Consider the following 24,748-nt stretch of genomic DNA (forward strand, 5'->3'; position numbering starts at 1 on the left):
GGAAGAAGGGAGATAGCCAGCCCAGGAGGCTGTCCAGGTAGAGGCGTGGAGATGTGACAACAAGAACTTTCCAGAGTTAGGACCAACTGGAGTTGAAGTCAGAGGTGAGCCAGATCTGAGCAAGTTAGGAAGCTCTGGGGGCCCAGGGGTACCGAAAGCCTTTCTGGATGGCATCAAGGGCCCCTCAAAGCTGAGGGAACGGCTAGCTTGCACCCTTATCCAGCCCGGAATTGGGATAAAAGGAACCTTCCAGAAGTGTTTCTTTCCCTAAAAGAAATGGAGGAGACTCTAGGACCTTGGGCTTAGTCTACTAAAGCTAGTCTGCCAGGATCTGAACGGGCACCCTCATCTTCAGAGGAAAACTATGCAGGGCACCTTTGGAACCCCAGGAAAGGACAGGAGGGATGCTTAGTGCCCCTGTTGCTAAGTCACTGTGCTCTAAGTGCTCTCAGGTCCACAGGCATGTCATGAATATTCATGATTGGAAAAACAAGGTGAGGTGCCTCATCCTCCAGCAGAAACCATCCAGAGCACCTGGCTTTTGTCCTCAGGCAACTTTGCCTCCTGTTTTTATGCTAGGTCAAAGCCTGAGGAAGAACTATACCTTATAAAACCTGGCTTCCTTAATTTGTTTAACAAAAGACATCTCTGTGCTCTGTGGCCTCTTAATTTCTGTAGATGTTAAAGTGCAGAGAATTAAAGAATCAATGGGCAATTAAGGAGGCACTGGCAGGTTCTGGCCAAGAGCATATTATTTATTTATTCAGCCAGCCACGCTCATTTTTAAAGCACTAACTTTCCATTTTGTTTCTGACATCAAAAATAAATCAAACTAAACTGTTACACGTCATAGCTAGAAAAAAAATATTTGCATGATGCATTGCCCCTTTGAAGGCTGAGTAGCCATCTGCAAAAGGAATTTTTGTCTGTGTCAAAAAAAAAAAAAAATCTAAGAGTTCATTCTGACATTGGCCTTCCCTTAGGTGATAGTTGAATTGAAAAGATAGAAATAAGATTTCTAGTCATTTTTCCAACTAGTCCCAATTTTCTTTTATACTTCTGAACATCCATTTTCCTGGATCATCTTGGGAGGGTTGCAAAATTTTAGCCCATTAGCATGGTGGTGCTCTGGTGAAATTTCCAAAGAGGCAGGGATAAACAGCCATAGTGGGAACATAAGCTGGCAGAGGGCTCCCTGCTGTGCTCAGTCTGTCTTTCTAATTCTGCTCAGGTCTTTTACCTAAAGTTGGGGTCCCCAGTAACCCTCTTTTTCCTCCATCCAGCTGACACCATTTGATATGTTTTACACTAGAGAAAAATGCAAAATCACCACCCAGTCTCCAGTTTCTTAATTGCTGTCCCCCCTGCCCCCCACCCGAAGAAGCAGCCCTTGGAGAAGCCCTGTGCAAATGTGGATGAGGTGGAATTGTTTCTTCCCCAGGGACCTCCACTCTCCCTCTGCCCTAGTCTTCCTCCACCACATCCCAGCCAACACTCATCTCCAACTAGCCCTCTATCCCACGACTTTCTATTCAAGTCTACCAAGCTACCACAGGATACATTCTAGAGCAGTGATTCTCAAACTTAAATGTGCATCAAGACTACAGTTTCTGATTCAATAGGTCTGGATCAGGGCCTGAGAATTTGCATTTCTAATGAATTCTGAGAATAAGACCAAAGGTGGAAAACCACTGTGGGGGGAGGGCGGCGGGGGGCGAAAATGGGACACTTCCAGAAACTTGTGCTGTGGCGCCATCTAGTGGTCAATAATCACAGTGGTGCAATCAGTACAGGGTGAATTGTGTGACCCTGAACAATCACACCTCCCCACACAGTCAGAATGTCAAAGCAGGCGTGGAGTCCGTTCACCTGTCATCGCTACTTCTGTCAGGTAAGCTTTTAGTGAAGCTTCATCCTCTGAACAACCACACCGCCAAACTAAGACCACGGGCTTGAAACAATATAGTGCAAACAGACCTTGGTATTTGTTCTCCAGGTAACACAGTGCAGACAGCAAAACAGCTACCCCAGTTACACAATAAGCCCTCATTTATCCCAAAACATAATTCTGAATGTTTCCTGGCAGTCAAATCACTACAGGAAATAAGTGTCTGATCTTTTCACAGCCTAAAGCAAGGAAGCATGCCTATTTAAGAGGAAATTCAAATTGTCCAAGTGCTAGGAGCAGTGGTTCTAAAATCAGGAGTAAAAGAGTTTAACTTGGGGTAAAGGGATACTGAAAATGCAGGTTCCTAGTACCACTCTTTAGTGTTTCTAGGTGGGGCCCAGGACTTTAATTGTTAACAAGCACTCTAGGTAGACTCTGAAGCAAACAGCTGGCGGCCCTAATTTGAGGAACACCATCTCGAAAGGGTGAGGCCAGTCATGGTGCTCCACCCAGCACAGCCAGCAGAAATGATAACAGCATGAGTGACCTTCCCACTGCCACTAGACACCCTTTAAAGACAGGTGGGACTGGCTGCATTTTATTTAATCCACTATATTATTTCAATCTGTAATTGTTCTTTTTGTCAAAAGTGCATATTTTACATTTACAATACATCTCACTTTGGACAAGTCCCATTTCAAGAGCTCAGGAGTGACAGGTGGCCAGCAGCTAACATACTGGCCAGCACAACTCTGGATCAGCGCACTCCCTTCAAACTTGGAGTAACAATGGAAATGATCTACTTACTTGCATGTAGGCATCATTTATCGATCATGTTCTACCAGGCCCCAGGCAACGGACTTGACATGCTTTGTGCCATTTCAGCCCCATGACAACCCTGTTAGTGTTCTAAAGAGAGGATACCTTGAATTGTCCACTATCACTATGCCAGGTCTACACGTCCAGGTGCCCCAGAGGGCACAGAAGGAAAAACCTGGTCAAGTCTGAGCATGTACTGAGGGCTCTGACAGGGGAGACAGTGGGTTGAGGCTGGATCCAATCAACTGAAATGATGGGGACAGTATTTGCACACTGAAGTGGCTCAGGAGTTAGGGGAATTAGACTGAAACTACACATCTGTTTGGATAGGCCTCACTGGTGGCAAGCAACAGAAACAGATTAGGGATTTGTTGGAAGAGGACTGGAGAAATGGACAGACCAGCAGTTGAAAGAATTCAACAGCAGGTCTCAGAAGGGCAGCTTGACTATCTTAGAGTTGTCTCTGACCAGGATTCTTGGTCCCAGCAGTACATCAGATTTACCTGGTAAGTTTTTTAAAATCCCAGTACACAAATAACTAAAGCAAAGGCTATTCCTACACTATAACCCAGCAATCCTCTTTCCAGGTGCTTGCTCAAGAGAAATTATTACATGTATCCACTAAAAACACAATGAACCATAGCAGCTTTATGCATTACAACCCAAAACTGACAATCTAAATGAACATCAACCAAAGAACTGGCAAATAAATTATAGTATATTCACACAGGAGTACACACACAAGAGCTGCTAAAACAGACACCCTCAGAGATGATGGTGGTGGGAGCAGCAAGATGCAAGAGAAATTACTGGATTATTCCATTTATATAAAGTTCCAAAACAGGCAAAACTAATCTTATAATAACAAAAGACTAATGATTACCTAGGGAGAGGGCACTGTCAAGACTAGGGCATGAGGGAAAATTCCCAGGGTCCTGGACATGTTCCTGTGTCTTCATTAGACAGTGGTTACCAAGAATCTATGTAAAAATGTATATTCAAGATTTGTGCAATTTAGCAATTTAGTGCGCATATACATGATACTCCAAAAGTTAGACTTTTAAGAACAGATTCCAGACATTGGTGGTTTTAGAAGTGCTTTCAAAATGCAGCCAGGGATTGATACTCTGCCCTTCTCAAATTTTTCTGTGAACACAAATCACTTGGGCATCATGCAAAAAGATATGAAATTCTGTTCCCAGGCTGCCAGTGCTCTTGTTTGTAGGCCACACTTTGTAACCCAAAAGAGGGTCTTCCTGCCCTATCCTGGATTCTCTCTGTGGGGTTGAGGGTGCTATGCCCAATCACTCTACCAGGAACAAGGTTTCTACCAGGAGGGAGTCTATAAGAAGTTGCCCACTACAGAGAATTCTCAAGAAACCCAAAGATTCCTAATTTTCAGACTAAAGAATTCATGATTGGGAAAGACTAGAAATGTAAGGCTGCATTTAAGTTTGATAAAACAGGGCTGTGGTGGGAGTGAAGTGCACAGTACAGTAGGAGTCAGCAATCTTCTGTAAAGGATGAGATATTTGGGTCTTGCAGAGCATACAGTCTCTAACACAGGTACTCAACTCTGGCTGTAGCACAAACACAGCCATAGATAGTAAGTAAACAAATGGCCCTGGCTGGGCGCCAATAAAACTTTATTTACAAGCACAAGCCTGATTTGTGGTCTGTATGCTATCATTTGTGTGTGAAGGTTAAGAAGGGATAATAGGAAACACCAGAAAGTGTGTTTCCCCTGGAGAGGAAATGTGGATGTCTGAGGAGATAGAAGATGTCCTTTTACTGGTTGACCTTACATATCTGGGGAATCATATATTGTGTATGTGCATCACTGATTAAAAAATGAAAACCAAAAAGGATTTTTACACATACTATATTTGTAAATAGCCTCCTATGCAGACATGTCAGTTCTCACTTCCACCATCTCTTTTTACAAGTGTCTGTGGGCCAGACCCCCAGGGCAGCTCCAACCCCCAGGATAGCCCTCGCTGTGCAGCTTCTCCCTCACCCCATCTCAGCGTGCTCCTTGGCCTTCCTTCCCTTCAAGCAGTGAAGTGAGTCCTACAAGAAGCCCTCCCAGGAGTACAAAAGTACTGACCTCGCTCATCTTTCCTGTCCACACAGCTCGTTGGCACTCGGGCGCCACAGAGAAGCAGCAGTGCCATAAGCAGAGAGGAGCACAGTCTGGAGTCTGGAAGGTCCAGGTTCCAGTCTCTGCTCTGCTGACTGAGCCTTAGTTTCCCACCTATCAGCAGTTGCCTGGATCCTATAAGGAAGTGATGCGAGGCAGCGCCACAGGAAAGTGCCATTTGCACAGATTAGCCTGTCCACCTCCCCAGATAGGCTTCCTGAAGGATCAGCATGCATCTCACCCTTGCAGCCACTAGCAGGGTGTTTGACATACAGCAGACGGCCAGTGGAAAGAGATTCGTGGGAGCGTCAGAACTCCTGCCTGTGATCAAGCCAAGGAGGCCAGGCAAAGTCAGTTATCCCAGGTGGAGGCAGGAGGTGCCTGCTGCCCTGCAGTGCTGCTGGGGCTTCTCAAATGCCATCCATCCTCACCAGATGTCAGCTGGACCTATTTCTAGCAACTGACAGCCAAGATCTCTTGGAGACAATTTGCTTAGTAAAAATACAAAATAAGACAGCCTGGTTAAGAAGAATCTTCAGGAAGGCCCTATTTACAAGTCAGTCTACAGTCAAACCTGGCCAGAAGCTCAATATTTAATTCACTCCTGTGGTTTACAGCTGGAGGGTTATGGAAGCGATGAGGGACGGAACCTGCCCCAAGCCACAAGGACAGAGCTCCGGGTGCTCAGGGGAATGCCGCCAGAGGGGAACAAGAGATTCAATCTTAGGGCGATAAAAGAATACCTGGAGAGAGGGTACAGAGGAGAAAAGGGCAGGAGGGAAACTCCCAAAACAGTAACCCCAGAACTAGAGCGACCTACAACAGACCTGCTATGCACACCACATGCGTGTCGGGGTCAACTGTAGCTCTGTTCCACATCATCTTCATGCTGGGACTGAGGCGCCAGGACAAGCCCCCACCTGGAATATGGCCAATGCTGGGCTAAAGGGAGAGGACAAGGGAGTCACACACTGGCTCTTGAAGCACCTGCCTGGGACATGCGCCACCTCTACCGTCTTCCACGCAGGAGCAGCACGAGGATGCGCAATCCCACTGTGGGGAGGAGGATGGAATTTTTGACAAGTTTTTGTTATCTGGCAGAGATGTGCAGGATAATACTGCTGATGTATCAGGACAAAAAGAAATATCCGAATGTACAAGGTCTCACACATGTCCTGAAAACAATAAAATTCGAGGAAATACATTGCCAGACAAATTAAAAGCAAATAAAAATGAAGAACTTAGGAACTGGTGTAGAAGCAATAGGTAAGTAACATAGCGAGTGAAACAGGAAACTGGGCCAAAATTCTTTTTTAAAATGTGACTGAAGTTTAGGGCCTCCCCTGGTGGCGCAGCAGCTGAGCGCTGGGCTGCCAGGCTGCCCATAGCCTCTGCAGAGCTGGTTCGTTCCCCAGCCGCCGGCGAGGTCTGCATGCCATGTGGGACCCATTCCCGGCGGCTGGGGATTGAACCGGTGCTGCAGAGGCTGCAGGCAGCTTCGCAGCCCAGCGCTCATCCATTGCGCCACCAGGGAGGCTCCACCATTAAGATTCTTGAGAGGCATATGGGAAAAGTAGTTTAGAATTCTGAACCAATATTCTAGATAATTTTTTTAAATTTTTTTTTAAAGATTTATTTATTTAGGGCCTCCCTGGTGGCGCAGCAGTTGAGCGCTGGGTTGCGAAGCTGCCCACGGCCTCTGCGGCGCCGGTTTGATCCCCGGCTGCTCCCCGGCCACAGGAGGAGGGTCCCATATGGCGCGCAGACCTCTCCTGCCGCCCGCTGCTCCCCTCAACAGTGTACTTCGGTCCTTCTGCCTGCTCTGCTCCCCGCTCTGGCTCTGGTGAATTCTCTCATCCTCCCGCGCTTCTGACTGTACCCAGTGCATGTATAAACAAAACAAACAAATAAATAAATCATAAATAAATAAAAATACATGCCTCTTTAAAAAAAAAAAAAGATTTATTTATACAAGCACTGGGTAGTCAGAACGCAGGAGAGTGAGAGAATTCACCAGAGCCAGAGCGGGGAGCAGAGCAGGCAGACTGAAGAAGTACACTGCTGAGGGGAGCAGCGGGCGGCAGGAGAGGTCTGCATGCCATGTGGGACCCATTCCCGGCGGCTGGGGATCGAACCGGTGCTGCAGAGGCTGTGGGCAGCCCCGCAACCCAGCGCTCAACCGCTGTACCACTGGGGAGGCCCCTGATATTCTAGATAATTTTGACAAAATTCAGGAGGAACGTGTACCCGCACACTTGACCTTGCATAGGTCAAGCTGAGAGAAGAAAAATTCAAGTATATTTAAAATTTTAAAGTTATCCACTAACAACAGAGCTATGAGATGTTGAGTGCTAAATTTATTAGAGGGAAAATCCGGTCAAGCAAATAACTATGAAAGGAAAAAAAAAATAGAAAACATAATAGGAAAATGAGCTAAATGACAATAAACAAGTCAAATATCACAATAAACAAGTTAAATTCACTTATTAAGAGACTGTCCGGTTTCACTTAAAAAATTCTAGCAGTGTTTACAAGTCGTCCACCTAAAAAGTGACAGAATGAAGGGTATACAAGTCAAAACAAAAAGCAAACAGGAAACCAAAGATATTTACATTGATGAGGAAATACCACTCATCAGTTTTTCAAACGAAGCAACATTAAAACTGTATTTCTAAAAGCTGTTGAGGGCCTCCCTGGTGGCGCAGGTGGTTGAGCGCCACACTGTGAAGCTGTCCACAGCCTCTGCAGCGCCGGTTCAATTCCTGACTGGCCTGGGAGATTCCCACATGGCGAGGCAGACCTCTCCTGTCTCGCCCTCTGCTCCCCTCAGCAGTGTATTTCGGTTGTTTGCCTGTTCTGCTCCCCGCTGTCTCTGGTGAATTCTCTCACCCTCCCGCGCCACTGGCCTGTACCCCAGTTCTTGTATAAATAAATCTTTAAAAAAAATCAAAAAAATAAAAACTTAAAAAAAAAAGGTGTTGAGGAAAACATGACAATACTAGCATCATTCAATGTAATTTTCTTAGAACAAAAAGAGAGAGTTGAATCATTTGCAAGCCTGATTTAATAGTTTACATAGAATGTTATACCAAACCATAAAAATGCATTGTTTTTAAATGTCAACACAACATTTACCATGATAGCCTCCTCCCAAAAAACATTATAAAGTTCATATGGAAAAATGTGCAAATGAACCTGGAACTTTTTGAGTGAGACAAGGAAGACATGAAGACCGTGAATGTGGGTGATGGGGTAGCCCAACCCCGGCTGGCTAGATAGTGAGCACAAGTCACTGTGACAACTGAGCACCCGAACTGTGGTTAGTCTCCACAGTTAGTAACCACTAACTGTGGTTAGTCAAATAGACACATCAGATTCCACAGACTTACTACAAAATATTTCCAGTATTTCTAATGTGGATGTGAATGATTACACTAAACAAGCCACATGAAATTAATTTTAATGTTTCTTTTCTCCTTTTGCTATGGCTTCTAAAAATTTGAAATCACAAATGGCACACTATATTTTAACTGGACGGTGATCAAAACAAGCCCAGGTTTCCTATTTTCTGTTCCTATTCTTTAGGACACTTTTGCAATGGAGACTTAGTTTTTTTTTGTTTTTTTTTTTTTTTTAAGATTTATTTATTGGGCCTCCCCTGGTGGCGCAGCAGTTGAGCGCTGGGTTGCGAGGCTGCCCGCACCTCTGCAGCGCCAGTTCGATCCCCAGCCACCAGCGAGGGTCCCACACACACACACACAAAAAGGATTTATTTATTTATGCATACAAGAACTGGGGTACAGGCCAGAGGGGTGAGAGGGTTCGATAGAGACAGAGCGGGACACAGAACAGGCAGACTGACTGACGGAAATACACTGCTGAGGGGAGCAGCAGGAGAGATAGGAGAGGTCTGCTGTGCCATGTGGGATTCTCCCTGGCCACCAGGTATCAAACCCCGGCTGCAGAGGCTGTGGATAGCCTCACAGTGCTGTGCTCAACCCCCTGCGCCACCAGGGAGGTCTGAGACTTAGTTTTCCTTTTAGCTCATGAGAGATTAAAAATGTTCACCCTTTGGCCTTGCTGCTACAAGTTTTTCTGGCTTTGTTTTTCTTGAAATTTTTCATATAAGCAAAAGGATTGGTCTTTCCTCTCACAGTATTTTTTCCATTGTAAGTGCCAAACATTTTCTAAGGGCTGATCACTGAGCCACTGTGGCATTTATTTGGTGAAATGGAACGATGCACAGTTGAGCCTCATGTTGCTTTCAAGAGGAGCAGTGGTTAAGAGAACCTGGCGTGGGAAACAGCCTGGCTTTGAATCTCAGTCCTACTCCATTCACACAGCACGCATCTCCTGTCTCTGCCTTTGCTGGGTTGTTGTGAAGACCAAGTATTTCCTGTCAAACAGCATAGAGTCTAAAACAGTAAGCGCTCTAGCTACTAATCTCGTTATTTCCAGTCTGGGATGGTTACATATCAGCTCTAAGTGACATAACTCAGGTTGTACAAGGTGTAGTAGTAACCCCAGAACCCAGCCTCCATGCTGACACGCCACTTGGACCAGCCACTCCTTCCATACCCAGTAGGACCCACTAGGGGGGGAAGTTCAGCCTCCTGCATCCAGCCTTCCACTGCCCTCTTCCACACCCCAGGCAGGTTACCAAGTCTCTCTCAAGGCCTGGCTTCCCCTGCATGGCCCACAGTTATTTCAGACATGTCTGAAGTGAACTTGCCAGAGGGCCCATGTCCACAATGATAGTGCTGGACCTCTACAAGTCCTCTCCTCCAAAAAAGCAACAAAATTACTGGTACAAAGGTTAAAAATCAACTCAGAGCTACGGAAATAATCCAAGGCACACAACAATCTGAAAAGGATTTATTCAGTGTGTATGCCCTTCACTAACTTCTAAATTGCTTTTCCTGCCATATACTAAACATTTTAATGAACCCATCCCTGAAGGTTAAGACCTGAGATACAAAGAACAGCTATTTCTCCCACTGTCACCTCCTCCACCAATCCTGGAGGCATTTTCCAAAGATCCTGACCCTATGACTTGCAACCTCTGAAGTTACTGTGCTCAACCCCCTGAAGATCTCTGCTTGTCCACCTTCCCCGCCTGCCTTCCTGAACCAAATCTTCTGATTACCTCTTTCAAAACTCTTCAGTGACTCCCAAAGATAAGGACCAAATCAATACACCAGGCTTTGTGAGCTCTCCCCAAACTAGCTTGGGCTCCCCATATATCCTTTCCTGCTCCAGCAATTCTGAGTTGTACAGGAAAACCTACAGTTAGATGCAACACGACTTGGCTAAGGTCATACGCAATTACCACTGGGACTTAGGGCTAAGGGCAACTAAGACTGCATGAGAGTTCACTGTGGCCAAGCTCCGTACATATAGTGAACATTTCTGTGGTTTCCTCTCATTGCCCTGAGGCTAGTATCATTATCTAATCCCTTCCTAATCCTACAGATGAAGGGAATGGAGGCTTTTAATCACTCACTACCTGCATACATGAGAGCTAAGGCCTGGAGAGCAAGATGTAGCACCCCAATACAAACACCAGCTCCACCGCTGGGCACAGCTGGGAGAACAGAAAGGTTAACAGAAGCCTGCTGAGAAGGGAGTAGGAAGAACTCCGGGAGGGGACTCCCAGCCTGCCTGGGGTGGCAGGATGGGGTGTTTGGCAGCTGAGTGTCCACAGCTTACAGGAGTCCTTCAGTGTGAAGGGCCTCAGGTTACTTCCACTCTCTGGAAACCCCTGAAGGCATCCTGGGGTGCTCCCAAGGAAGGAGGTCGGAGATAAAGAGTTTGAAAGGAGGGGCTGTTAAGTCAAGAGGTAGTATTTGCTCTCATTATGTGAATGTATGTATGAATGATGTATATCAACCTTGTCCCTATGATTAAGCAAAACCTCAATATCTATTAATGTACAACCACCTATTTCTATGTCTGCTGGAGGACCAAGCGCGATAATACAAATCAAATACTTGCATAGCACAATACTCACAATGGGATTCATAAATTGAAAGTAATGAAACAGCCTCACTTCAACATAAACAATAAAACCTCCCAATTTTTTTTGTTGGCAGGTTACAATGTGTCAGGCGTCTTGCACTTAATCCCCACTGTGACAACCAGAGATCGGATTTGCCCTCTTCCCCACTTCACAGGTGACCAAGTTAAGATGGGGGAGTGGGGACTTGTTCAAGGTCACAAGCAAGTAAGTGATAATGCTGAGGCACAACCCCTGACAGCGTGAGCCCAGGGTCTGCGCCCTGACCAGTGTGCCGTCGTCCCGTCAAACACCCCATGGGTCGTACTGCCGCTCCTGCCGCTGGGGCACTCCTCCCACTGGCAGGAGCCCAGACCACCTCTACCTGGCTCAACACTCACCTCCCACAGCTTGAATCTCAAGTGGTCAGCTAGCAACTTGCTTGCACCACGCATGCGCAAAAACCATGACTTCCGCTCCAGGGCAATTGCCAGCGGAAGTGCCCCGGGCCACCGTCCGGGTGGGGACCGGTCTCCAGCTCCCAAGGTGCCTCCGGTGCGCCAGACCACGAGGTAGCCCTGTACTGTGTGCTGCCGCTCGAAGGGTGGTCAGTTACACGTGCCTCAGTGGGAAATACACACAGGATGCAGAAGCATGCAAAGTGTCTGTCCCACCAGTAATTTTGATATTACATGCTGAAATAATAATGGGCTACGTTAGGTTAACTATATTGTTTAAATTATGATTTAACCACTTCTATCACTGAAATCTAACAAGGAATTCCCATTAGAGCTTATTTGTGGGTAAAGAGGTTGGAATTTGACTGTGCAAGACATTACGAAATTTAAGGGAAACCTTTTTCGAAGCGCAACCAAAGAATTCTTTAAACTAGTACTGTAAATAAACTCAAGCCTGGCTATTTGGAACATTCGGGTATCTCAATGAGGGAAGCCAGAGGCAGTCCAGCTGCCACCATGTGGGGTAAACAGGGGTAGGGGGGATGGGAGGGAAAGATGAAAAGTTCTGCCTAAACTACCCTCGGTTGAGGATCTCCTTTGAATGGGACATTTCAACACCGACCACACCCATAATTACCCTCTTCGCTCCCCACCCCCAGCTTTTTCAACTTGGAAAGAAAAAGGACTCAAAGCTATAGTGTGTACAATTCAAGATTTATATAAGTTACTTAAGTTACTTATTTTAAATTGCACAATGCTGAAGCCAGTCTAAAAAATGACTCAAACACACACCACTGCAAGGTAAATCAATGAGTTGCTTTTTTTTTTTTTTAACAAATTTGTACAGAAAAAAAAAAAAATTTCCCAGATCACAATCTATACCATACAGTCACCCCATCCAGTATGCAGGAAGCCATAGGGAACTATGGGCAAGAGGAGCTGGGATGTACTCTGCAGAAGCAGCTTCTGCTCACAGATGACATGTGGTATGGAAAAGTCTTGAGTTCCCTTTGTTCTCCAGTGTATCTTGTACAAAATATTACATTTTTTAAACATATTTACAGAATTTGCACAAGTAGAAAATGATTACAAATTACAACCAGGCTTGGCAAGATAATAGTTCCCCTCCCCCACTGACCAAGGCCAGAGGTGTGATTAAAAAGTCTGCCTTCTTAGAGACCTAGATGAAATTTATAAAAACTGGTTAAATATCATAAATTCATTTATGTAAGCTGTACATATAATCAATACCCATTAGTCAGATCATGTCTTGCTCCCTGAAGATTCTGAAGTAAAAGAAACACTCTCAAGCAAGCAACACATACCTTGGCCTGTCAGCTACAGTTGGTTGGGTTTTGCGTAGGGGGGAAGTGGGAAAGAAGGAAGAATGGACGGGGGTGAGGGAGCAATGGAACACCTGTTCGAAACAGTTTTTCTTCCCCTGTTCATTTCGTTTTGTTTTTTTACCCCTTTGGAACCAGTTTAAACCCCTTGGCTTGTTAAACACCATTCTACCGCTTTACAAAAACCCACAGTTACTTCCTCATCTCAGAGACAACTTTTCAACAGGACTACAGTATATAAAATCAGGAGTTTCTGGGGAGGACAATGTTTGTTATTCTGTTGTAAAGTCTTTGCCTTGTGTGCCAAGCCCAATTTCAACAGTGCAAAAAAGACTCAAGAAGTGGCTGTGGGGAAGGGGGAGTGTCAAAGGCTTGCGTAGTAGCTGTCTACCCACTGAGCAAGTCCTCGCTCCACCAGCGATCGGTTTATCAACACCACCTAGAAAAGAAAGTTCCTTTGAGAGTTTTGCTCACTGCAGAAGGGGCCATTTCTCAAGCCAGATAGGTCCTCCCTCTAAATAGTTCCAGGGCCACTGCAGGCAACAGCACAAGAACAATGGGGGTGGGGCATTTCGATAAATGTTCTGTTGGCACAGGGATAGATTTTTCAGTAACCTAAAGACACCTAAGCTTTAGTACCATGACATATAGGAGAGGAAAAGCCAACAGACAGAAGGTCCAGGAAGGTCCTTCTGACTTGACATTCTGTTGTGGGTACTGTCTTGTGCATTAGAGGATATTAGAGGATGCAGCATTGCTGGCATCTACCCACTAGTTGATACTGGCATCACCCACCCCCAACCCCCAATGTGGCAACCACAATGGTCTGCAGTCATTGCTAAATGTGCCCCTGAAGGGCAATAGTTATAGTTATATCCTCTGATTAGCTCAAGAGGTGACAGTGAGAATCAGCTCCAACTTGCTCCTGCTGGCTAGTAACTTAGAAAGAAAAGGTCAGCACTTACTTCATCTCCAACCACACTCCACAGCTGAATCAGAGGAAGGCCAGTTGGACTGTAATTTGTCACCTGAAAAAAAAACCAAAAGCACCAAGCATACTTAAAAGCTACCCCATGTGCCCCTCTTTCAAAGACTGTTGGTCAAGCTACCCCACGTGCCCCTCTTTCAAAGACTGTTGCCATAGGAAGGAATTCAAAGATCAATTCCATGAGCCCAGAATCGAGTGCGAGCAGAAGCAAAGCAGAAGCTAGGCATGAGGTTCCTCAGGTAGACCCAGTCCAGCCTGCCCCATCTCCCACCTATCAACCACCCACCTGAGCCAGCAGTGCTGTGTTTCCTGTCATCTCACTCATAGCTGCATCCGCTTCAGGTGAAAAGTGGTCGTCATCTTAAGAGAAGGAAAAGCAGCGGTAAGACTAACACTAAAGTGAGGCATGGTTGTCACGTACACACCGCGCATTTGCATTCCAAGTAGGTGCTGCCATGGGAACTTTATCTGAGAACCACTCCTGCCTCCCCATAACTCTAAGCAGATACACCCAGGGTCTCTGCTACATGCTCACTACCTATTGGGGGACAGAAGATCAAAGGGACAGAAATTCTGCCTGCAGGGCCTCCCTGGTGGCGTAGGGGTTAAGACGCAATTGATGAAGCTGTCCGCAGCCACTGCAGCATGAGTTCAATCCCCAGCCAGGGAGCTACGCACATGGTGCGGCAGACCTCTCCTGACTCGCCGCTGCTCCCCTCAGTGTATTTCAGTCAGTCTGCCTGTTCTGTTCCCCACGCTGTCTCTGGTGAATCCTTTCACCCCCCCATACCTCTGGCCTGTACCCCAGCTCCTGTATTCACAAATAAATAAATCTTAAAAAAAAAAAAAAAAAGAAATTCTTCCTGCAGTAAAAACATCACCACCTATTTGGGGGCTGACTGGGCTGAGCACATTTATGTATTCTTCCACTGAATCAGCATGCCCTAAGAGATGCAGGCATTATCCCACTTTACAGGTAAGAACAATCGAAGCTAACACACAGGTGACTATCAGTGTGGTCCTCACATTGCTGAGGCCTAGCTGGGCAGTGCTTTGGACCTCAAAGTCTGCCCTAGATCATGGGTGTGAAGGCTCAGTTTCGATTACGGTATGGAAGGTACCTGTGTTAGAAGTCTCTCAAAATTGGGTAAAGTCTAAAGCAGTGGACCCAAAAGGGAGTTCCATGGACCAGCACTATTGGCATCACCTGAGAACTTGTTAGAAAAGCCAGTTCTTGGGCTTCAGTCCAGACCTGTGTTTGCTTAAGTCCTCCAGGTGAGAACAAGTCTCTCAAAGAACAAGAACTACTCTTAACAACTGCCCCCCAGCCCCCTGAGCCAGAGGCCCCCCACCGTTACCTGACAGGGGCATCACGCTGTCCAGAAGGACTTCTGCCCCCTGGAACGGCAGGGTCACAAAGTCAGACCTAGAAAGGTAAGAAAGGGCCAAGTTTAACACGGACTTGAAGGAGAAATCCACTGCAGGCCAACATTTCCCTCTTGCTTAGTACGATGGCACCCAAAACTTAGGATGAAGCAAAAGAGAAGTACATGTGAGTGACACGCTCTAGGCACACCCGAATGTGAGCATCCAATCCTGCTGCTAGGCTGAGCTCAGAGGGACTTCCTGCATCAAGCTCCCAAAAAGGAAGCCTGCTTCACTGCTCTTGCTGTACGCTATTTGGGAGTGCGGGGTGGGGAGTTGTTCCACACAACAGACCTTCTAGTTCAGCTTGGCTGAGGCTAGCAATGGAGTTTGTTTATATCAGACTCTTCTAAAACAGAGTAGGCAGCAGAAGGAAAAATAAACCCATGCCCCAGCCTTGGCAGACTTGGGCCAGCTACACAGAAGTCCCAGTCCTCTCATACGGCATGTGCCTCTGTCTGAGGCACGGGGACTCACCGGATTTGCCGGAGCACGTCGACTTTCACTCTTTTATAGCCACCATAGTCCACGTAGCGAATCTCCACTTCATTAGTATCCTCATAAGAGGCCACCACTTGAGCTCTCCACCAGGCGCCGTCCACGCCGGGAGCCGCACAGATGACAGTTACTGCAGGGCAGGAAGAGTGTGTGTGGACACGCCTGGCCCAAGACACCAGGGCCACCCAGTCAACACTATCTACCTCCCCACAAAGTTTGCCAGAAGCCCATCCCTCCACCATGCAGAAGTCAGCGAGGAGCCCCCAAAACTTCCCCAGAGACCAAGAGTGGATGTGGGAAACTCAGCCTTGCATATGTGCCCCCCAAAAAGTAGTCATCCAGATGTATATACTTTGAAACTGACTGAAGACCGAGACAGACAAAGACTACCTGGGATGAACCGTAACATCAAAACTCAGGGATTAGGGATTCATAGTCTCAGAGAAAGTTCTGGAAAGACGAGAACCTCTGCATGCAACTGGTCTCAGTGGCTGGTAACTCGGGCCTGTTCCAACTCTGACAACTCAGATCAAGGGCTCGTTAGAAGGAAACTCCCAGGCTTCCTCCCAGATTTTGCTTTATGAAGGTGCTGAAAGCATACACACCCTGGGTAGCCAGTGAGGCAGAGAGTAGGTGCCCCAAGGGTCACTCACTGCACCCTGGGAGCAGCAGAGACAGGGCTGATAGAATTATAGGATGGTGTCACCCAGCAGTACCATTAGCAGCTGCCCCGGCCCAGCTGGGATAAGGGTCTACAACACATAACTGACCACACTGTGCCCTGACTCTGACACAGGGCACCAGAGCTCCTGACGCGGTTACCTCTTGGTTTCCAGTTTGGTCTTTATGCCAGGCTGAGGCAAGGTTAGGGACTCTGACAAAAAGTAAATCCAGGGCCTCCCCGGTGGCGCAGCGGTTGAGCGCTGGGTTGCAAGGCTGCCCGCGGCCTCTGCGGCGCCGGTTCGATTCCCGGCTGCTCCCCGGCCACCGGAGGAGGTTCCCACATGGCCCGCAGACCTCTCCTGCCGCCCGCTGCTCCCCTCAGCAGTGTACTTCGGTCCTTCTGCCTGCTCTGCTCCCTGCTCTGGCTCTGGTGAATTCTCTCACCCTCCCGCGCTTCTGACTGTACCCAGTGCATGTATAAACAAAACAAATGAACAAACAAACAAATAAATAAATAAAACATGCCTCTATAAAAAAGAAAAAAAAATATTTCCTTTAAAAAAAAAAAAAAAAAAAAAAAGTAAATCCATAGTCCTTCAAAATAAACCCCATACACAATAACATCAAAACATTACTTACTAATGTCTGGAACATACTTGGAAGAGGGGTGAAGTGGGGTTAAATGAAGTATTATTACCAGGCATTCAATTCCCAGTAAGAAGTGCAACAAAGTTAATAATGACAAAGGACTGGCTCAGAAGCACAAGGAGGTTCTGTTTCTAGCTCCTGCATTGGAGCAAGTCATCTGACTTCAGAGGCTCAGTTTCCTCAGCTGCTAAACAGAGATGGCCCACCCATTATCAGGACATGCTACACGCAGGAATCTTCTGTGGGAACCAGTATTTGCATCAGGTACTTTACATACAACACAAAGTATCCAACCCTAATTCCTGGAACAAGGGGGTGGCAACTCCACGCAACAGATAAGTGGCAAAGCTGGGATCTAAATCCATGTGTCAAAACTCAACTCCACAGCTCCATCAGCCAATGGAAACAGTATCTTGGGCTAGCCAGGAAAATCAGCCCACAACAACTCCTCCGCAATGGCAAGAACACAGGGATTCTTTTTCCATGAAAGATGTGAGAACAGCTTCCTCCTGGTTAAGACCAACAGCAGAATAGGCCATCCACAAATCTTCTTCCCCTGATCTGGCCAGAGCCCAGGACTCCCCTCTGATCCCCTGGGGAGCACTTACTTTCCACTGGGGTAGGCAAGGTGGGGATTCCTGGCTGAGAGTAGCAGAGGTACATCTGCTGGTCCAGGCTGCGCAGCGCATGGAAGGTAGGATGTGTGTGCTGCTGCACAAACAGGTGCCCGGCGTTGACCTGGTTGACCACAATCACCTCCACAGTGATGCCATCGGGTAGCATGAGCTATGGAAGAAGGGGAAGGGCGGCAGGCGCTGCAGCAATCCTTCTCATGTTTGCCATAGCCCTGGGGTCCCAGGGCCAACACTCTGGACTGGCACATCTTTGAAAAGAACATGGCTACCCAAAGCAGTATGGCACCCAGATGACAGAGGTTCAGGGAAAGCTACTTTAATGGTGTGAAGTGCTTGATGCCACTGTGGCCCTTGTTCTGCAACCGCGCCAATACCCACTAAAGGTGACCTCACCACAGGCCTGGCAGGCGCCCAAAAGCCAGGTGTGAACACGGTGCTGGGCCTCCAGCATGCCTGGGCAGGGTGATCCCCAGAGCTTCCCCTCCCTCCCACTTCTCTTGATGTGTCTACTAAGTCCCATCAAAGGCAAAGGGGAATGAGGTAGTCACTGAGAATGAGGTACCCAAGAAAAAGAGGCTCAGACCCCTCAGCCAGCTCCTTTGGGTCTGCAGGTGACCATAGGAACTATGGTTTGACAACAATTCTCTATCCCGCCTCCCCACCAGCAACCACTGGCCAGAAGTCAGGTCCCACTGTCAAGGCAGATGCACTACATTCACAATTGGCTTCTGCGAGTCCCTGCCTAGTGCTGCGGTGAGACTACCTCTACTGGTTACTGGTGTTACTGCAGGACACAAATGCCATAATGGCAACAAACTTTGGACCATTCAAGTAGTTTTCCCTGAATTCAATTAAAAGTAAAGGATGAGGGGCCTCCCTGGTGGTGCAAGGGGTTAAGTCTCAGCACTATAAAGCTATCAGCAGCCACTGTGGCATGAGTTCAATCTCTGGCCAGGGACTACCCACATGGCACAGCAGACCTCTCCTGTCTCGCCCGCTGCTCCCCACAGCAGAGTATCTCAGTGGATCCGCCTGTTCTGCTCCCCATTCTGTCTCTGGTGAATCCTCTCATCAGCCCCCCTGCACCTCTGGCCTCACCCCAGCTCTTGTATGTATAAATAAATAGAATAAATCTTTTATTTATTTTTTTTTTAAAGGGGTGAGTCTGTGGCTAAACCTCCAGGGGAAAAAAACCTCTATGATTTATAAAATAAGAATAGTGTGCTTCAGCCCATCCCCAAATAGCCACAGGAAAGGAAAGGGATGGCATCCCTTCCCCCAAGGAATAGGGGTGGAAGAGGGGAAGACACAACCATGAAGTCCTAAACAAAGCCAGGGAGGCAATTCTTTTGAAGCAGCACATTCAACTCACGTGTGAAATGCAGCTGTTTCTGGACAACAGAAGACTACATTTCTACTCCCAGTGACAAAAGGGTCAACTAGGGTCGGAGGCACACTACAGGATAACTAACTGACCCCAGAACAGAGGGACTCCACTCCAAGATGTCAGCTAACTCCAGGGCAACCTCCACTTGGCTTCCTATGACTGGTGGTGGTGGAGGAGGAGGGAGTTTGTGTTCTTTCACAATCTAGGAAGAGGGAAGGAAGGGGGAAAAGAACCCTTCACAAAGGCCACCCCTAGACCAAACCGAACTAGGAGGAAGGAACACAAGTCCACCTAGACTTGGTGTCAGGCTGTGACTCTAGTCCAGGAACTAGCTTGGAGTGCCTAGCTAATCTGAACACACCCAGTCTCCTGGATGAACTATTAATTCTTTCTAGCAAATGGCTTAAAAACACAAACAGTGCCCAGGAGACACGTTTAGGGGAAGAGCAGTCCTTCTAAGTGCTTCCTTCCAGCACACCAGCCCTCAGGGGATGTAGGCTAGAAGCAGAACAGACCAATGGAGACCAGAGGTAAGAGCACACAGACTTCAATGTGCTCCTGGCTTTCTTAGCTGATGGTCTTAGGAATTTCTGGTTTGGGAGACAAGGGTATAAAAAGTCCTGGTCCCCCTGGTGTATGCTCACCCAGGAAGTCATCGGAAGAGAAGGCAATGCCAATGAAGGCAGCGGAGGGGCGTAGATATTGGTGAGGTTCAGTTCCTTGAACTTCTTCCCAATCAAGTTCAGCGCTTTGTCTACATGATGCTGAGAGCCTAAATGGGGAGGTTCAGGAAGCAGGAGAGAGCAGGACACACAGTTACTATGGGTAACACAGAGCAAACAAACTCAGGCACGCACCCCTACAGGAATTCTACAGTGCATCATTAAGGTGCTAAAACTCTACGCTTGTCTTAGGAAGAAAAGTGTCTAAAGTTTTTTGACCTTTCAAACGATACCTCTTCCAATGTTATCCATGATTTGAATATAAAAGGAAGATTGGGAAAGGCCTGGTCCTCATCAATTAGAGAGGAATCACACTTCTGTTCTGTGAGGGAGCCCCTGTGGTGTTTACTATAAACCCAGGACCCTGGGCCTCTACCCTCACACCACACCCCCAATCTGAGTGCAGGACCAGCATTTCCTCTAAGCACCTTAACTGGAAGATGAGGACTGAGAAGAAAACACTCAATGCTCCCTTGGGACAAGCACAGGATTTCCTATTCCAATACATACTCCAAAAGGGTAGCAATTAGGGCTCCAATGCTTCCATTTACTTACATTTCAAATAAGAAAGTTAAACACAGCACAGCAACTGCCACTGACCTTCTATGTGGCAGATCTGAATGTTCTGGGTATAAGGCAGGGTTGAGATGTAGATCTTGGCACCAGATGTTTGCTTCAGAAAACTCACATACCGCCCCTGCTTGCCAATGAGCCGACCGACTAGGTGCTGAAAGAGAAGGGGAAAAGGAGGGTTAGCTAGTTAGTTAACAGAAAACCAATTCCCTACACTCCCAAAGACCTACCTTTACAAGGCCAAGCTCAAACATTAAGCATTCATCTGCCAAGCATTGTTCTAAGCACTTGCATTTAACTCATAGTACCTATGAATTGGATTACTTTATTCCCATTTTACTCCCATTAGGTGAGTAAATAAACCCAGGCACTAAGTAATTCACCCAAGGGTCACACAGCTACTAAGCAGTTGAACTAGGCAGTCTGACTCCAGGGCTCAGGAGCTCCCCTTTCATTCCACAGTTTGGTCCAAATCCAGAAAGCTGCAAAGCAGGGTCTTCTCCCAAATGTACACTATGAGTTGATTTCCGACTCTCTCCTCCCACCTCTTCAGGCCTAGTTGGTATGGACATAAAGAATTCGATTTGAGGGCCTCCCTGGTGGCGAAGGGGTTAAAGACAGCACTATCAAGCTATTGACAACCACTGCAGCATGAGCTCAATCTCCAGCCGGCCAGAGACTACCCAAATGGCGCAGCAGGCCTCTCCTATCTCTCCTGCTGCTCCTCTCAGCAGTGTATTTCAGTAGACCTGCATGTTCTGCTCCCCACTGTTTCTGGTGAATCCTCTCACCCCCCCACGCCTCTGGCCTATACCCCTATTTTTGTATGCATAAATAAATAAATCTTTAAAAAAAAAAAACTTGATTTGAAAACAAAAGTCTAAGAAAGAACCTGTGGACTTCTGCTGCCAATGGACAGCCTTCAGAGCATGAGGCTGGCAGAAGTTCAAGGCAGATATAAGAAGCCAAACTTTGCCGCAATATAAGACAAACTCTAAAATAAGTCCAAACGACCCTATCTCAGCAGTTACTAGGGACTTGGTCCCTTTGCACCCAGAGTTGCCTGGCTGTTGCCCTTTGCAAGCACTGAAGGAGGAGGCAGGACTGCTATCATGGTCACTGGGGGAGAAAGCAATTGAGGGAGCCAGCAACCTGGGGTCAGAGCAGCCCGCCTGACCCAGAGTTTAAACCAAGCCAAGTCTCCACCTCGGCAGGGAGCTAAGTGCCCCAAGAGAATGCAGTAGGCCAATTATTTCTAAGCCTCAGAGATAAACATCAAGATCAAGCTAATAAGTTGTAAGTTATATCAGCAAGAAGTAAGAAACCACTGAAGCACCCTGGAATTGGGGACTAGTGAAGTAAATTGACATTCACACAATGAATAATGCAGTTAAAATTACATTTTCAAATAATAATACAGGAAAATTAAATTGTTAAATATTTAAAAGCATTAATTAAAGCAACATAATCTCAGTTTTGTTTAAAAACCACAGGGTGCAAGACAAGAAGGAAATAAAAGTCTTCTCAGTCATTCTCTAGGGTAGGATTACAGCCGATTTTTATTTTCTTCATGCATTTCTATACTTCAAAAGACCTCTAAAATATGGATTTATGCTGTGCTCAATTACAAAATACACTCTGCATGGGAGAGCTTGTGCAGAGCACAGTGAAGTAATTCCTGGTTGGCCCATGTCCTCAATTTGGTTTTTTGCTAGCATCCATGAACAGATCTGAGGTTCAGCACACACAAGGAAAGCCGAGGGGAGACAAGTAAGCCTGTGAATTTGAAGAGGACAGGAATAGGACGCTCCCGAAGGCAATGGCGGAATTTTCAGGAACCTCTCCGAACAGTGGCAACGTGTAGCTTTCCCTTTCCCTCTTGCCTCTGGCTCACTCAAACTACTTCTGCTGGGTCCCCTCCCCGCAAAGCCCAATGCCCTGGGTCCAAAGGGACCTTCAAGCTTACAATCCTTACCTTCGGTACCTCAATCTCCCAGATGATGAGGTCGACCTTCTTAGGATTGGCGCCTGCCTGGGCATTCTGGAAACTGTCAGTTTTCCTGGGGCCACAGCAGCCATCCACTGAATCCATGCTGTTCCCGTCTGAACCTGCAGGGGAGGAAGCAGCATGCACAGATAGAGACACTGGCTCAGAACAGTTAACACAGAACTTCTAAACTGGCATTCCCAGGAGGCCCCCGCCCCACGCCCCCTCCTCAAGCTTGGCAGGTGAATGTCAACTTGCAGTCTAGAAAGCTCAGAACAACCCCAATGAAAGGATGACTGGGGGTGTAGATACAACTAATTTTAGCCTGTCATTTACAGTCCCACTGGCTTAATTGGCAGCCGCACCCAGCCACAGCTGCTGGAGCAGAGACAAGTGGTGAACTGGGAAGAAACAGAGGCTGGCCCAGGAAGAGAAGTCCACATAGCGGGGTGAGGAGTGGGCCAACAGGTCCACATGGTCCCAGGAGCTGGTTATTGGGGGCAGGTCTCTACAGAGACCAACCTGTCACAACTGATCCATACCCGCCCAACTATGCCAGCCCCTCAGATGAAGGGTCTCTAATTCCCAAGGCCCCAGGCCTGGGCCCACAGGCTGTAGGCAGGTTTCAGTAAAGCAGAGCTAGATAGAGCCCTCCCTCACTGGCTTGTCTAAGGGGCCCATTCTTATCCCTAATACAGGGCCCAATGGACTGCGCATGGAAGACGGAGGGCCTCTCTTCACTCTGCTTAGGTCCAACTTTTGCAGCTGAATGCACTTCTGAGCTAGTGGCAGGTCTTTAACTGCCTAGTCTAAACTGAGCTAAAGTTCATCCCTAAGAGGACAAGCAGGCAACAGGCTTCTGGCATGGACCTGAGCTAGCCACTCTCACTAAAGAATATGTCAAGGAGACCATCACAGAAAACAGGGATCTAGACCAGCTTAAGGGAAGTGGTTCTGACTTAAATATGGACCATTCATTGCAGAAATTGATCACTCCTGAGATTCTAATAATTAGCTTATTTTCTAAATGGTTTCTCAAAATTCTGGGCCTAATCCTTTGCTGAACAATTCATATACCTTGTGGATACAGAGGTATATGGCTTAATGGAGCCCTAATTACAGCGAAGGAAAAGTCACTTTCAAAGCAACCTCTTACTCTCAACATGAGGGGCCCCAAGCTCTGCCCCACAGAATGGTGTCACCCAGGAGTGGCTCAGACCACACTCAAAACAAGCTGCACTCCAAGGTCATCTCACTCCCTCAGCCAGTCATCACTGGCCCTCCTACTAAGCTCCAACTTCCTCACACACAAGCAGGCTAACTTACGAATGCTTGCAGACAGGAGCCTTGTGCTCATACACCAAGAGCTCTGGTGAGTGGTACTCCTAGGCTTCAAGCTGCCGTCCCTGCACCTTTCCCCTGTCACCAGGACTTAGTCACAGCCTTCTTTGAAAGGCCTAAACCCAGCAGCCTTCAATACATCGGAGTAGCTACTATCAGTTTAGAGCTGGCATGCTGAGAGACAGCGGACAGGGAAATTCCTTTATTCTTTGGGGGAAAAAAAAAAATTTACGAAGCACCCTCCCCCACCTTTCCCCTAATACTTTTACATCCCCAAAGTTAGGCTGCATCTTGCTGTCTCTAATCTTGGATAATCATCAACAGCAGCACTTTTAAAAAAATCTTTTAGAGATACATAAAGCAGTAGTATCTTAGTTGACAAAATGTAGCGTAAGGTACACACCAGATGCTGGCTGAAAGTAGTAGAACTCCCCAGAAAGATTCCCAACCTTCCTGGAGCAGATATGGCAGGGGCAAGGCTCCAGGACCCACACAGGGACTTCGTGGCATCTTTCCATAAGATAAATGAAAATACCCCAGGGTAGCTGCAAAGGCAGCGTCAGGAGCTGCTGACCTGTAAGTTAGCGGTCTGAACTGTCTACGCTGGGGTCAGCACTCGAAAAACCCAGTGGACACTTCGTTACGAAAGTGCCCCTCTTTCCCAGGGGGGTGGAACTGCAGCTGCACAGAAAGAAAGTGGCTGAGGCTCTCTGCGAAGGAATAGGTGACAGCAACAACTCAGGAAAGCACGGGCCTCCCACAAGTATTCAAAGCTGTGGCCATTCTCTGGGCACTTACCCGGTAAGAGCTTCTGGAGAAGGAAAGCAGGTGAAGACATGGGAACAAGCACATGATTAAAAGGAAATAAACCATTAAAAAGCTCACACTCATTCTTGGAATTCAAGGGAATTAAAGCTAAGGAGGCCTCTCCATTTTAAAGAATTATTAAGAGGTTAGTACTTAAAGGAGAGAAAAAAGCACACCGGTTACCCAGTGACTCCAACTTTAAGCTGGTTCCTTCAGAAGGACTAGGGAGGGTCATCGGCTGCTGAACCAAGTTCCAGGTCCCATAGCTTTGGGGTTCAGGACAACCTAAGTTCTCAGTTACCCACCAGCTCTATGCTGTAGCCCGGCTTTCTGCAGGCCAGTTGGGACACAGACTTGAAGAGCACCGTCACTGCAGAAGTAGCAGCAGTGGGAGAAGACCGCAGTCCTTCCCTACCAATAAAGGGAGACCG

The 24,748-nt window shown here is 47.2% G+C and overlaps 2 protein-coding genes across 3 annotated transcripts in view; both read right to left on the minus strand.

Moving 5' to 3' along the window:
• The window catches only part of MSI2 (musashi RNA binding protein 2), a 468,006-nt gene extending 456,727 nt beyond the window's left edge, over positions 1-11,279 (minus strand). Inside the window, exon 1 of the mRNA XM_054688817.1 lies at positions 11,244-11,279. The gene's annotated coding sequence lies outside the window, so the exon portion shown is untranslated. The remainder of the gene's footprint in view (positions 1-11,243) is intronic.
• A 760-nt stretch (positions 11,280-12,039) lies between these two features.
• AKAP1 (A-kinase anchoring protein 1) overlaps positions 12,040-24,748 on the minus strand; it is a 33,243-nt gene continuing 20,534 nt past the window's right edge. For both annotated transcript variants that reach the window (XM_037491945.2, XM_037491943.2), the window contains exons 3-11: positions 22,158-22,291; positions 20,210-20,336; positions 19,532-19,659; positions 17,474-17,651; positions 15,534-15,684; positions 14,990-15,057; positions 13,918-13,991; positions 13,609-13,671; positions 12,040-13,082 (exon numbers count right to left, since the gene is read on the minus strand). In XM_037491945.2, the coding sequence (XP_037347842.1) occupies positions 13,008-13,082; positions 13,609-13,671; positions 13,918-13,991; positions 14,990-15,057; positions 15,534-15,684; positions 17,474-17,651; positions 19,532-19,659; positions 20,210-20,336; positions 22,158-22,291 (998 nt within the window). In that variant the 3' untranslated portion in view covers positions 12,040-13,007. The remainder of the gene's footprint in view (positions 13,083-13,608; positions 13,672-13,917; positions 13,992-14,989; positions 15,058-15,533; positions 15,685-17,473; positions 17,652-19,531; positions 19,660-20,209; positions 20,337-22,157; positions 22,292-24,748) is intronic.

The sequence above is a fragment of the Talpa occidentalis genome, unplaced genomic scaffold, assembly GCF_014898055.3.
Source record: "Talpa occidentalis isolate TD23 unplaced genomic scaffold, MPIMG_talOcc4v2.1 talOcc4.7, whole genome shotgun sequence".
In the NCBI taxonomy this organism is placed as follows: Eukaryota; Metazoa; Chordata; class Mammalia; order Eulipotyphla; family Talpidae; genus Talpa; species Talpa occidentalis.